This window comes from Macaca fascicularis, chromosome 20 (genome assembly GCF_037993035.2).
Source record: "Macaca fascicularis isolate 582-1 chromosome 20, T2T-MFA8v1.1".
In the NCBI taxonomy this organism is placed as follows: Eukaryota; Metazoa; Chordata; class Mammalia; order Primates; family Cercopithecidae; genus Macaca; species Macaca fascicularis.
In genome coordinates this window covers 4626767-4639738 of record NC_088394.1, presented here as the reverse complement: position 1 = coordinate 4639738, position 12972 = coordinate 4626767, and the positions used below count along the sequence as shown (strand labels likewise).

Here is a 12972-nt window from a genome sequence, read left to right as displayed (position 1 = left end):
CTCGTAGGTGCCTTGGGAGGTGGGCTTGGGACAGTGATAATAATGACTAATATTTTTTGAGTCATTACTGCATGCCAGGCTCAGTGCTAAATGCTGTATGGTTTAATTCTTTGATCAATGATCCTGTGAAGCAGATGCTACTGTCCTTCCATTTTATTTTATTTTATTTTGTTATGTTATGTTATGTTATGTTATGTTATGTTATGTTATTTGAGACAGAGTTTTGCCCTTGTTGCCCAGGCTGGAGTGCAGTGGCGCAATCTTGGCTCACTGCAACCTCCACCTCCCAGTGGTTCTCCTGCCTCAGCTTCCTGAGTAGCTGGGATTATAGGCACCTGCCACCATGCCCAGCTAATTTTTTGTATTTTTTAGTATTTTTAGTAGAGATGGGGTTTCACCATGTTGGCTAGGCTGGTTTCGAACTCCTCACCATAGGTGATGCACCCGTCTTGGCCTCCCAAAGTGCTGGGATTATAGGCGTGAGCCACTGCACCCAACTGTCCTTCCATTTTAGAGCTAAGGAGCAGTATACAGGGAGGCAGTAGCCGTGATGACAGCTGTGATCTGAACCAGGGCTTGGTTGAGTACTCTTCTCACTACACCAGACTGCACTTCCTGTGTCCGTAGTGTCTAATTAGTAAGAGATCAGTAAACACACCGAGAGCCTAGTGTGGCCTCCAGGTCATTGAACAATAATAATAATGCTGTGAATCCTTCCACCACTCTCTAGATTCCTCATCTTTAGATGTGAACTTTTTCAGGATGCTTTGCCCTTGCTGGATCAAGTTTTTTGTATGTAGATTTTTTCCTTCAAATTTTAATTAACAAATAAAAATTGCATGTATTTATAATATACAACATGATGTTTTGAAATATCTATACATTGTGGATTGGCTAAATTGAGCTAAGTAACATATGCATTACCTCTTCCTGTGTCTAGTGTTAATTTAGAAATTAAAAATTTTTTTTGGAGCCACAGTGGCACATGCCAGCAGTCTTGGCTACTTGGGAGGCTGAGGCAGGAGGATTGTCTGAGTCCAGGAGTTTAGGAGTTTGAAGCTGCATTGAACCGTGATCACACTTGTGAATGACCACTGCACTCCAGTCTGGGCAGCACAGACCCCATCTCTTAAGAAAAAAATTCCTTTTGGAAGTTTTTCGAGGGTAGGTAAATAGGTGAATAAAAATGTGTAACTTTTGAAAGATTTAATAGAAGCATTTGAGTAGTCAGGGTTGTAGTACAAGTCTGAGGATGTAGGGAAAAATCAGGTTTCTCCTATACTCATTTATTTCTATATTCAGTGTCAACAGTCAATACAGAACACTTCTGGGACCAGATTTGTGGAGGTTCCCCCAGCCACACACATACACTGAGTAAGCACTTGGTACTGCAGCAGGCACCAGCTGACATGTAGATGGTGTCAGATCACCCGGTTGAGGGCTCAGTCCCCAAGACTGCTCCCGCCCCCTGCCGTTTACAAGCCCCAAGTTGTTTTACCTGTGCTTCTGACTGGCTATAAATAGGGTTCCCACAGGCACCTCCTTGGGTTCAATTAATTTGGTAGAGCAGTTGACAGAGCTCAAGGAAACATGTTTACGGGTTTTTTTTTTTTTATCGTAAAAGATATTAAGAAGGATACCACTGAATATCAGGTGATAGGGCAAGGCATGTGAGAGGGCCATGTAGCTTTTTTGCCCCCCTCCAGGTATGGCACTCTTCAGGAACCTCCATGTGTTCAGCTATCTGGAAGCTCTCTGAACCCTCTACTTTTGGGTTTTTATGGAGGCTTCATTACATAGGCATGATTGATAAACCAATGGCCGTTGGTTATCAGCTTAATTTAACATTTCTCCCTTCCTGGGAAATTAAGGATGGGCTGAAAGTCCCAGTCCTCTAATCAGTCATGCCTTGGTCTTCCTGGTGACCAGCTCCCATCCGAAGCTATCTAGGGGCTGCCAGCCATCAGTCAATTCGTGAGCATACAGAAAGACATTACTGGCTGGGTGTCGTGGCTCACACCTGTAATCCTAGCACTTTGTGAGGCTGAGGCGGGTGGATCACCTGAGATTGGGAGTTCTAGACCAGCCTGACCAACGTGGTGAAACCCTGTCTCTACTAAAAATACAAAAAATTAGCCGGGCGTGATGGTATGCGCCTGTAATCCTAGCTACTTGGGAGGCTGAGGCGGGAGAATCATTTGAATCCGGGAAGTAGAGGCTACAGTGAGCCAAGATCTTGCCACTGCACTCCAGTCTAGGCGACAGAGCCAAAAAAAAAAAAAAAAAAAAAACGAAACCAAAAAAAAAAAACCTGCTTTGGAGAGTCCCAGGATTTTAGGAGTGGTATGCCAGAGACAGGGTGGAAGACCAAATACATATTCACGGTATTACAAAAGTAATGCAAAAGACAATCTAAAGAAACCATGAAAAAAAAATCTAAAGAAAGGAGACCTTTTTCACAGGAAATAGGGATGTGAGAGAGAAATTAGGAGTGGGTGAGGAAGATAAAATATGTGTGGGAGGGAAAGCAGAGAAATATGAACACATCACAAAACAGCATCTGAACTCTTACTTGCTTATTTCTCACACTACTGTTGCTCATTCCACATTATGCCATTTACTCTGTGTATCAGTTCTAGGGTTGGGGTTCATTGATGCTGAGTTTGTAGTCAAAGACTGAAATATACTTGGGTGGTCCCCTAAAAGGTAAAGAGGACAATAGGAAAAAGTCTTAAAGAGAAAGATGAGTTAGTGTAATTTTTCTAGAGACCTCTTTATTGTTTCTGTTTTCAGAAAGTAGTATTAAACGTTAAGATTACTTAAGATTACTGCTTTATATCTTTGACTTGACAGGCAGCTTGTTGATACTGTGTATCCTCTATAATTCGTGCACTCAGATGTGGGTTTATTGAGTGCCTAGTACATATGAAACATTTTATGCTAGGCACTGAGTAGATAAGCAAGACAGGATCCCTGCTTTCAGGGAGCTTACAGCCTCACGCGTTACAACGTGAAGTTGTTAGCATAATTTTAATGCATTATGTCTGTAGGAGCATAAAATAGTTCTTATTTCCAGGAGAAGGTGTGATAAACCAGTCCTGTCCGTACAAATAATTTGGGACTCCAAGTGGAATTCGAAGAAAAAAATAAGGTATTAGGAAAGAAGAGACTATAGAAAACCTGAAGAAAGGTGTGTTTTGTGGATACTTTGGCTGATGCCTTTGACATTTTTTTCAGATGAGACTGTTTTCAAATGTTATTGGCTGCACAGATTGATTTAGCCACTCGCCTGGGGTTTGATTCTAATAGTTCATTCCTTAAGGTGAAATGCTGATTTCTGATCATGATGATTAAGAATGGATCCTGGAACAGATGTGGGTCCCATTTGTCTTTCAGTGTTTAGGAGTGATCCCCATCTGACAGTCTCTGTGTGCGGACTGCCGACTTGGGTTTCCGAGTATAGAAGTGAATGTCTCTCTGCCTTGCTTGGTAAACAGCTTGTCTTTCCTGAGGCTGCCTGAGTTTGGCTGTAACTTTCTCCTTCCTAAGTCCCTATTATTTTCCTCATTCCTCACTGGGTCTTCCAGCCTTGTATGAGTGTGATAGAAATGGGAAGTGTGTAGCCTCTCTTTACTCTCATTTCAGCTTAATGAAAGGGGTAGCCTCCTGGTTGGCAGCCAGGAAGCTCCAAAAGAGAAAATTCCTGTCCCTAGCTATGAAAGTATGACAGGCAGTGTTTGCTATTTGACATTGGCTGGGGAAGTCTCCCTTGAGGTGCAAACGCCCTGGGTGCAGGGTGCCCACAGTCTCCTTTGCTTTGCGTTCTCCTGGGCCCCTGGTGACGGTCAGAGAGAAGAGAGCTTACCTGGGACTGGATCGCTGTCAATCCTGAACCTTAGGAACTTCCGATGATACAGATTGCTCTTGCTCAAGCCGTGTGTTGGGACACTTTGGTGTGTAGAAAGCAAAGCTGTGCTGTGTTGCAATATCCTGGCCTGCCTCCTTCACTCCCCTTTGTCAGTTTTTTTGAACTAGGGAATATGAAAATGTGGTGACAGTGATGAATAGAAGGGTGATGGTACGACTATGTGTGCCCCTATCTTGTCTTTTAAAAAGCCACACCTATATATTTGGCTTTACACATATTCATATGGTGAATTACAGAAGAAAAATCAGTCAACTCTCCCTTCACCCAAACAGCTGGTATGTGTATTTGGACTGAAATAGGATGAAAAAGTGGTCAGGGTGGTCAGAACATAGCAGACCAGTGAAAAACAAAAACACTACCCAGGACAGAAGCCCTGCTTACAATTTGGAAACTTGCCTGTGAATTTGAATTTGGTAAGAACTAGAATAAATCACTAATGAAAACTGATACTCTGAGAGTGGCAGGATGATAGGTGAATTTTTTAACTCTGGGGTGTTGGTACCCTTGTTTTACAGGTGGGGTATGAAGATGCAGAGATGAAGCAGTTTGCCCAAGGATGCAGGATTTGAACTCCTGTGCTCAGCTTCCAGGTGTTCTGTTCCCATTGGCCTACACTGAGGCCAGCCCTGCTGGGTTTCACTAACTACTCTCTGAGTTTGTCTGCTCTTCTGTGGCCTGGCCTCCCTCCCTCTCCTAGGAAGAGTGCTTAGGGATGTTTGAAATAGCCAGTTAGGTCGCCTTTTGCAGATTTTTCCAAACTTAAACATAAAATATTTGGCACTTGTTTGCTTCTGGGTTACAGTGCTTGACATGGTCTCTTCATCCTTGCCCTGGACAGAAAGGAAGGAAAGCTGATCTCTCATGTAATGGCTCCACTTCCTGGTTTAGATGAAGTTTCATTTTTCATGCTCATCAGTTAAGGAACACTGCATTTTTTTTTTTTTTTTTTTTTTTTTTTTTGAGACGGAGTCTCGCTCTGTCTCCCAGGCTGGAGTGCAGTGGCCGGATCTCAGCTCACTGCAAGCTCCGCCTCCCGGGTTCCCGCCATTCTCCTGCCTCAGCCTCCCGAGTAGCTGGGACTACAGGCACCCGCCACCTCGCCCGGCTAGTTTTTTGTATTTTTTTTAGTAGAGACGGGGTTTCACCGTGTTCGCCAGGATGGTCTCGATCTCCCGACCTCGTGATCCGCCCGTCTCGGCCTCCCAAAGTGCTGGGATTACAGGCTTGAGCCACCGCGCCCGGCCGGAACACTGCATTTTTAAAAGTTATTTTGGACTGCAGTGGCTCATGCCTGTAATTCCAATGCTTTGGGAGACTGAGGTGGGAGTATTTCTTGAGGCCAGGAGTTTGAGACCAGCCTGGGCAACATAGCAAGACCCTGTCTCTACAAAAAAATGATTTTTTAAAATTAGCTGGCAAGCCTGGGAAACATGGTAAAACCCTGTCTCTACAAAACAGTACAAAAATTAGGTGAGTGTGTTGGTGCGAGGCAGAAGCTGCAGTGAGCCTACAACTTGACTGCACTCCAGCCTGGGTGACAGAGCAAGACCCTGTCAAAATAATTAATTAATTCATTAATTAAAAATAAAATAAAAAATGAGCTGTGTGTGGTGGGGTACACCTGTGGTCCCAGCTGTAGGGGGGCTGAAACGGGAGAATTGGTGGAGTCCAGGAGTTCGAGGATACAGTGAGCTGTGATCGCGCCATTGCACTCCAGCGTAGGTGACAGAGCAAGACCCCATCTCTAAAACATAAAATAAAAAATAAAAAGTTGTTATTTTTGGAGAGTACGTATTTTATTTTTTCCTTTTATTTGTAGTTGACGTTGTAACAGTTGTATGTATTAATGGGGTACAGAATATTTTGTAACATGCATGCAGTGCTCAATGAGCAAATCATAGTAATTAGGATATCTACTACCTCAAACATTTATCATTTGGGTTGGACAAAAGTATTTATTAGGGAATACTGAGTAAAAGTGTGTGTGCTGGTGGACAAAGCCTGGAGGGCAACAAAGAAAACAGTAGTTATGTTAGGACTTTTTTTTTTTTTTTTTTGAGATGGAATCTCTCTCTGTCACCCAGGCTGGAGTGCAGTGGCATGATCTCGGCTCACTGCAAGCTCCGCCTCCCAGGTTCACGCCATTCTCCTGCCTCAGCCTCCCGAGTAGCTGGGACTAGAGGCACCTGCCACCGCGCCCGGCTAGTTTTTTTTTTTTTTTTTTTTGTATTTTTGGTAGAGACAGGGTTTCACCGTGTTAGCCAGGATGGTCTCTATCTCCTGACCTCGTGATCTGCCCACCTCGGCCTCCCAAAGTGCTGGGATTACAGGCGTGAGCCACCGCGCCTGGCCTGAGAGGACTTTTTAATAAAATGTTATATTGTGCAGTCTTTGTATCTGGACACCTCAGTCAATCTCCAAATTTAGGATAGCATAATAGCATAAAAACTATGGATTGGGACCCTCAGAAGCATGTTGAGTCCTAGTTCACCAGGTACGGGCCCTGTGTACTCATGGAGCTGTCTGCTGTATCCGGGATCAGATTCCTGTTTCTTCAGAATGACATGTCCTGTAACCATGAGGAGGTATCCCAAATTGAAGGACCTTCTACAATAACAACTGGCCTCTATTCTTCAAAAATGTGAATTTTGGCTGGGTGCAGTGGCTCACGCCTGTTAACAGCACTTTGGGAGGCCTAGGCAGGCAGATCTCCTGAGGTCAGGAGTTCGAGACCAGCCTGGCCAACATGGCGAAACCCCGTCTCTACTAAAAATACAAACGTTAGGCGGGTGCAGTGGTGCACACTTGTAATCCCAGCTACTCCGGCTGAGGTTGGAGAATTGCTTGAACCCGGGAGGCAAAGGTTGCAGCGAGCCTAGATTGTGCCACTGCACTCCATCTAGCCTGGGTGACAGAGCAAGACTCTGTCTAAAAATAATAATAATAAATTAATTAATAATAAAATGTCAGTTACGAAAGACAAAGGCCAGGGAACGTTTGAACCTTGTTCGATTAAACAAGGCGACAAAGACATGACAATTAAATGCACCATGATCCTGAATTAGATCTCGGATCTTGTAATCTCACGGCTATAGGACGTGTCATTTTGAAGAGACAGATGTGAAAAGAGCATTATTGGGACAACCAGCAACATTTGAGTAAGGGCAGTATATTCAGTATTGTATCAGTGTTACATTTCCTGAGTTGCACATGCATGCTGTGATTATGTAAGAGGATGTTCTTAGGAGATAGGTACTGAAGTACTTAGGAGAATAGTGTCATTTTGTCTGCAGCTTACTCTCAGTCTGTTTTTCTGCAAAAACTGTTGCATGCATGTACACACTCCTAAATCACACCTCATTCCTTATAGACAGGTGGGAAGATACAAGTGTGTGTTAGACATGATTTTCTGGGCTGACAAGAGGGACTGTTCAGTTGGGCAGGGGCAGCCCAAAGTCTTCATAGTTGCTGTGTCTAATCTGAGTGAGAACTGAGGTGAGTTTTAGAACGAGAGAGAGATTCAAGAAGAAAGATTCCCAATGCATATGCCAGCTCTTAGTGTTGTGGCTGGAAAGTAGGAGGCATCTGGTGGTGTCCTGTAAAGGCAGGCCGAGAAGATAGCCTCACGTGCCATGAGAAGGTGTTTGAACTTCTTCCATAGACATGATGGGTCTGTTAGGGTTAGGGTGAGGGTTAAACTCTGGCTAAAATGGCTTAAATGATAGTAAGTGTATTTTCTCACATAACATGAAGTTCGAAGGTGGGAAAGTACCATGGTTGCATCACTTAGCCGTTCAGAGATGATCTACCCACCCCAGGTGTTTGTGTTTTTGGCTACCGCCATTCTCAGCATGCAAGTGGTGTCTGCTCTCCTGGCTACAGGGTGGTTGTCACCCGCCCATGACGAGATCTAGTGAAGAAGAGGAGAGAGATTTCTTTCTGAGCATCCCTTACTGTTAGGAAGGAACACCTTTTCCACAATGGTCCTGGTTCTGTGTACCTTCAGATTCCCTTAGCTGAGATTGTGTCACCTGCAGAGGGGAATGTGATCATGGTGGTGGGCTTATCTGGTCACTCCCCCTCCTGTGGCCAGGAAAGGTGTTGCCGTTCCTCAGAGGAACCTCCCAGGGAGCCACCTCAGATCATGTGGGTGTTGCCAGCAGCATGGGGCCAGGGGTATTGGGTAAGCAGACATTAGGGTCTGCCACCATGCAGAAAAAATGTTTTAATTTTTTCTTTTTCTTTTTTTTTTTTTTTGAGATGGAGTGTCACTCTTGTTGCCTAGGCTGGAGTGCAATGGCGATATCTCAGTTCACTGCAACTTCCACCTCCCAGGTTCAAGCGACTCTCCTGCCTCAGCCTCCCCAGTAGCCGCAATTACAGGCGCCTGCCACCACGCCCAGCTCCTTTTTGTATTTTTAGAGGAGACAGGGCTTTGCCATGTTAGCCAAACTGGTCTCGAACTCCTGACCTCAGATGGTCTGCCTACCTCAGCCTCCCAAAGTGCTGGGATGATAGGCATGAGCCACAGTGCCTGGCTGATGTATGGTGTTTTTTGTTTGTTTTTTTGAGATGGAGTCTCACTCTGTTGCCCAGGCTGGAGTGCAGTGGCACGATCTTGGCTCACTGCAAGCTCCACCTCCCGGATTCACACCCTTTTCCTGCCTCAGCCTCCCGAGTAGCTGGGACTACAGGCATCCGCCACCACGCCCAGCTAATTTTTTGTAGTTTTAGTAGAGACAGGGTTTCACCGTCTTAGCCAGGATGGTTTCAATCTCCTGACCTCATGATCTGCCCACCTTGGCCTCCCAAAGTGCTGGGATTACAGGCATGAGCCACTGCGCCTGGCCTGATGTTTTAAAGTATTATACAGCAGCTTATTACACCTCCTGTTATGGATAGCAGTAATAATAATACACAGTACTTAGCATTTACCACCCACAGGCACTCTTTGTTCCCAGTCGGGTTTTACACTTATTTATTCATTTGGTCCTCACAACAGCCTTATGAGGTGTAGAGGCCATTGTTACCCCTAGTTTCCAGATGAGGAAACTGAGGCAAAGAAGGGCTGAGTAACCTACCAAGGTCACATCACTAATGAATGGGGAGCTGGAGTCCAGTGTGGGCAGCCCCAGTCTAGATTCTGTAACCACTAGGAAAAACTGCCTCTGGGTACTTTTTGTGCTTTTTTTTGTTTTTTGTTTTGGATGCTACAGATAATACTAAGATGAACATATTTCTACATACCTCTTCCTTTGCACATACATGAATAGCCTGGCCATCGTGGGTTAGAGTACGTGGGAGATGAGAAGGTAGAGATGACATGTGTAGACCACACTTCAGAGAAAAGTTACTTTGAAAGGGACCAGAAAAAAAGGGTTGTTTTAGTTCCCATTTGTTTCCTTATCAGGAAGGATGGATTATTTTGTTTAGTGTTTTATCTCCCCTTGGGATGATGACCTGCTTATGTCCTTTTATAGTCGGGACTCAGTGTGCTTCTCATCTTCCTGTGTGATTGACATTTACCCTTTTCATATACTACAAATACTTTTAGTCTCTTTATTTTCTTTTATTTTCAACTCTTTGTATTTTCTGTGTATGTCTTTATTATCATTTCCTGCAGCTTCAACACTTTAAGAAATCACTGATTTCATTTTGTGTTAAAGCTAGTTTATTTTTTGTTTTTTAACTTTTAAATAATGTATTTGGCGGGGCACGGTGGCTCATGCCTGTAATCCCAGCACTTTGAGAGGCTGAGGCGGGTAGATCACGACGTCAGGAGGTTGAGACTATCCTGGCTAACACCATGAAACACCGTCTCTACTAAAAATACAAAAAGTAGCCAGGCGTGGTGGCGGGCGCCTGTAATCCCAGCTACTCTGGACACGGAGGCAGGAGAATGGCATGAACTCGGGAGGCGGAGCTTGCAGTGAGCCGAGATCGCGCCACTGCACTCCAGCCCGGGCGACAGAGGGAGACTCCGTCTTAAAAAAAAAAAAAAAAAAAAAAAGTAAGATTGACTTTACTGTCCTTAAATTGCTGTTCATGCAAGTCAGTGCCCAATTACTTTTCTACACACATACATTGTTTTTTGTTGTTGTTGTTGTTGTTTTGAGATGGAGTCTCTGTGTCGCCCAGGCTGGAGTGCAGTGGCCGGATCTCAGCTCACTGCAAGCTCCGCCTCCCGGGTTCACGCCATTCTCCTGCCTCAGCCTCCCGAGTAGCTGGGATTACAGGCGCCCACCACCTCGCCCAGCTGATTTTTTGTGTTTTTAGTAGAGACTAGGTTTTACCGTGTTAGCCAGGATGGTCTCGATCTCCTGACCTCGTGATCCGCCCACCTTGGCCTCCCAAAGTGCTGGGATTATAGGGTGAGCCACTGTGTCCGGCCACACATGCATTCTTAAAAGCATTTTAAAATTATAATTCTGTGAATTTGGGGTCTTCCCATTGTTTTCTTTTAATTTGTATATCTGAGTTTGTCCTCACACCACACTATTATGATAAATCTAGTAGGGCTGTCCTCATCTGTTTAACTTTTCTGTCTTCAGAATTGGAAGGATTTTTTTTTTTCCCCCAATAAACTTGTACATCATTTTGACATTACTCTTTTTTTTTTTTTTTTTTTTTTTTTTTGAGACGGAGTGTTGCTCTTGTTGCCCGGGTTGGAGTGCAACGGTGCCATCTTGGCTCACTGCAACCTCCGCCTTAGCCTCCGGAGTAGCTGGGACCCCTCCCGGGGTCAAGTTATTCTCCTGCCTTAGCCTCCGGAGTAGCTGGGATTACAGGCATTCGCTACCACGCCTGGCTAATGACATGACTCTTAAGACATGCTAGTGTTCGTGCTGAATGCCCCATTAGGTTAAGATCGTAGAAACATGGCAGTTGGAGAGCTGTTAAGGTTGCTTAGTTTCTCATTTCCATTTCTGTTTAATTTCTAGATTTTGGATCATTGTTTGACTTGGAAAATGATCTTCCTGATGAGCTGATACCCAATGGAGGAGAATTAGGCCTTTTAAACAGTGGGAACCTTGTTCCAGATGCTGCTTCCAAACATAAACAACTGTCGGAGCTTCTACGAGGAGGCAGCGGCTCTAGTATCAACCCAGGAATAGGAAATGTGAGCGCCAGCAGCCCCGTGCAGCAGGGCCTGGGTGGCCAGGCTCAAGGGCAGCCGAACAGTGCAAACATGGCCAGCCTCGGTGCCATGGGCAAGAGCCCTCTGAGCCAGGGAGATTCTTCAGCCCCCAGCCTGCCCAAACAGGCAGCCAGCACCTCTGGGCCCACCCCCGCTGCCTCCCAAGCACTGAATCCGCAAGCACAAAAGCAAGTGGGGCTGGCGACTAGCAGCCCTGCCACGTCACAGACTGGACCTGGTATCTGCATGAATGCTAACTTTAACCAGACCCACCCAGGCCTCCTCAATAGTAACTCTGGCCATAGCTTAATGAATCAGGCTTCACAAGGGCAGGCGCAAGTCATGAATGGATCTCTCGGGGCTGCTGGCAGAGGAAGGGGAGCTGGAATGCCATACCCTACTCCAGCCATGCAGGGCGCCACGAGCAGCGTGCTGGCTGAGACCCTAACGCAGGTTTCCCCGCAAATGACTGGTCACGCGGGACTGAACACCGCACAGGCAGGAGGCATGGCCAAGGTAAGTGAGCTGACGTGCTTTCAATACTTCCTACCTAACCGCGGGCTTTCCCTCTGAGTAATACGTAAAATGGGACCTTGTGGCCCACTCCTGTTTCTCCTCTTGGGCTCTGCATGTGCCACTCATACTTGGAAGATACAGATTTCTTTCTAGGTTAAAGATCTCTGCACCATTTCTGTCTTTAAAATGAGAATTCTTAAAGAAGTAGGGTAGCTTGCAGGTCAGGCAGTTGGAAAATACAGGGCCTGATGTGTCCATGAACCTGTTAAAGGTTGTTTCCTGCCTCTGTACCGCCCACTGAGGAGGTGATTGTTAGTCTGTGTGCTCCTCTATGGGTACCCAGTGAAGTGTCTGTTGTCACAGTGTCCATTTCACTGAATGAGAAAGCTGTGTTCCAGAGTTGTCAGCTCACTCTCTGCCATGTTAACAAGCAAGAGGTGGCAGAGCCGGGGAGAGGCATGGGCATTCGGGTCCCAGAGGAAACACTAGTGCAGTGGTGCTTGAAGTGGGGTCCCCCAGACCAGCAGCAGCAGCAGCAGCAGCATGCCCTAGAAGCTTGTTAGAAATGCACACTTCTATATTGACTCAGAAACTCGGGGTGGGGCCTGGGCTTTAAGAAGCCTCCAGATGGATGCTGGACGCAGTGACTCATGCCTGTGATCCCAGTACTTTGGGAGGCTGAGGTGGGTGGATAGCTCAAGTCTAGGAGTTCAAGACCAGCCTGGGCACTGTAGCGAAACCCTCTTAAAAAAAAAAAAAAGGCAGCAACAGCAGCCTCCAGGTGGTTCCAAGCTCACCCACATCCCCCCAACACACACACACACACACACACACACACACACACACTCACTCTCTCTCTCTCTCTCTCTCTCTCTCTCTCTCTCTCTCTCTCTCTCTCTCTCACGGCCAAGAGCTCTGCTAGGGTAGGGAAAGGCCTGGACTGGGATTTGCAGCCACCAGCCTTACAGCTGCCTTCTACAGTAGGAACTGAACTTGGATAAGAGGGAAGGCATATGCTTAGATAGATGTGAGACAGCTGGAAAAGCCCAGGGCTGACAGGGAGGAGTGCAGAGAAGGAAGCGCCGCCTATTCCCACGGAAGCGACAAACACTGTGGATGCTCTGCAGCCAGAGGCTTCTCAGCGGCAGCCACCAGGCACGCCTTCAGGCAGTAAATTCCGCACATCCCAGAACAGAAAATCAGTTTGGGTTGTTCTTTGGATTTGTTTAGTCCCAAGTAGGAGTGAGGGAGAAATAAGAGTAGTACACAGTTTCCCCACAAGGTTGGTGAGAGCGTTGGGTGATGGGTCCGAAGCCCTGTGACTGTCGGAAACAAGGAGAGGATTTTTTTTTTAACTTAAGAAATGAAGGTGGAGTAATTCTCAGTGTTT

At 45.9% G+C, this 12972-nt stretch overlaps 1 protein-coding gene across 5 annotated transcripts in view; it reads left to right on the top strand.

The window, feature by feature from the left end:
• The window catches only part of CREBBP (CREB binding protein), a 157069-nt gene that overhangs the window by 20202 nt on the left and 123895 nt on the right, over positions 1–12972 (top strand). For all 5 annotated transcript variants that reach the window (XM_005591098.4, XM_015442334.4, XM_005591099.5 and 2 more), the window contains exon 2: positions 10870–11582. In XM_005591098.4, coding sequence (XP_005591155.2) covers positions 10870–11582 — 713 coding nt within the window. The remainder of the gene's footprint in view (positions 1–10869; positions 11583–12972) is intronic.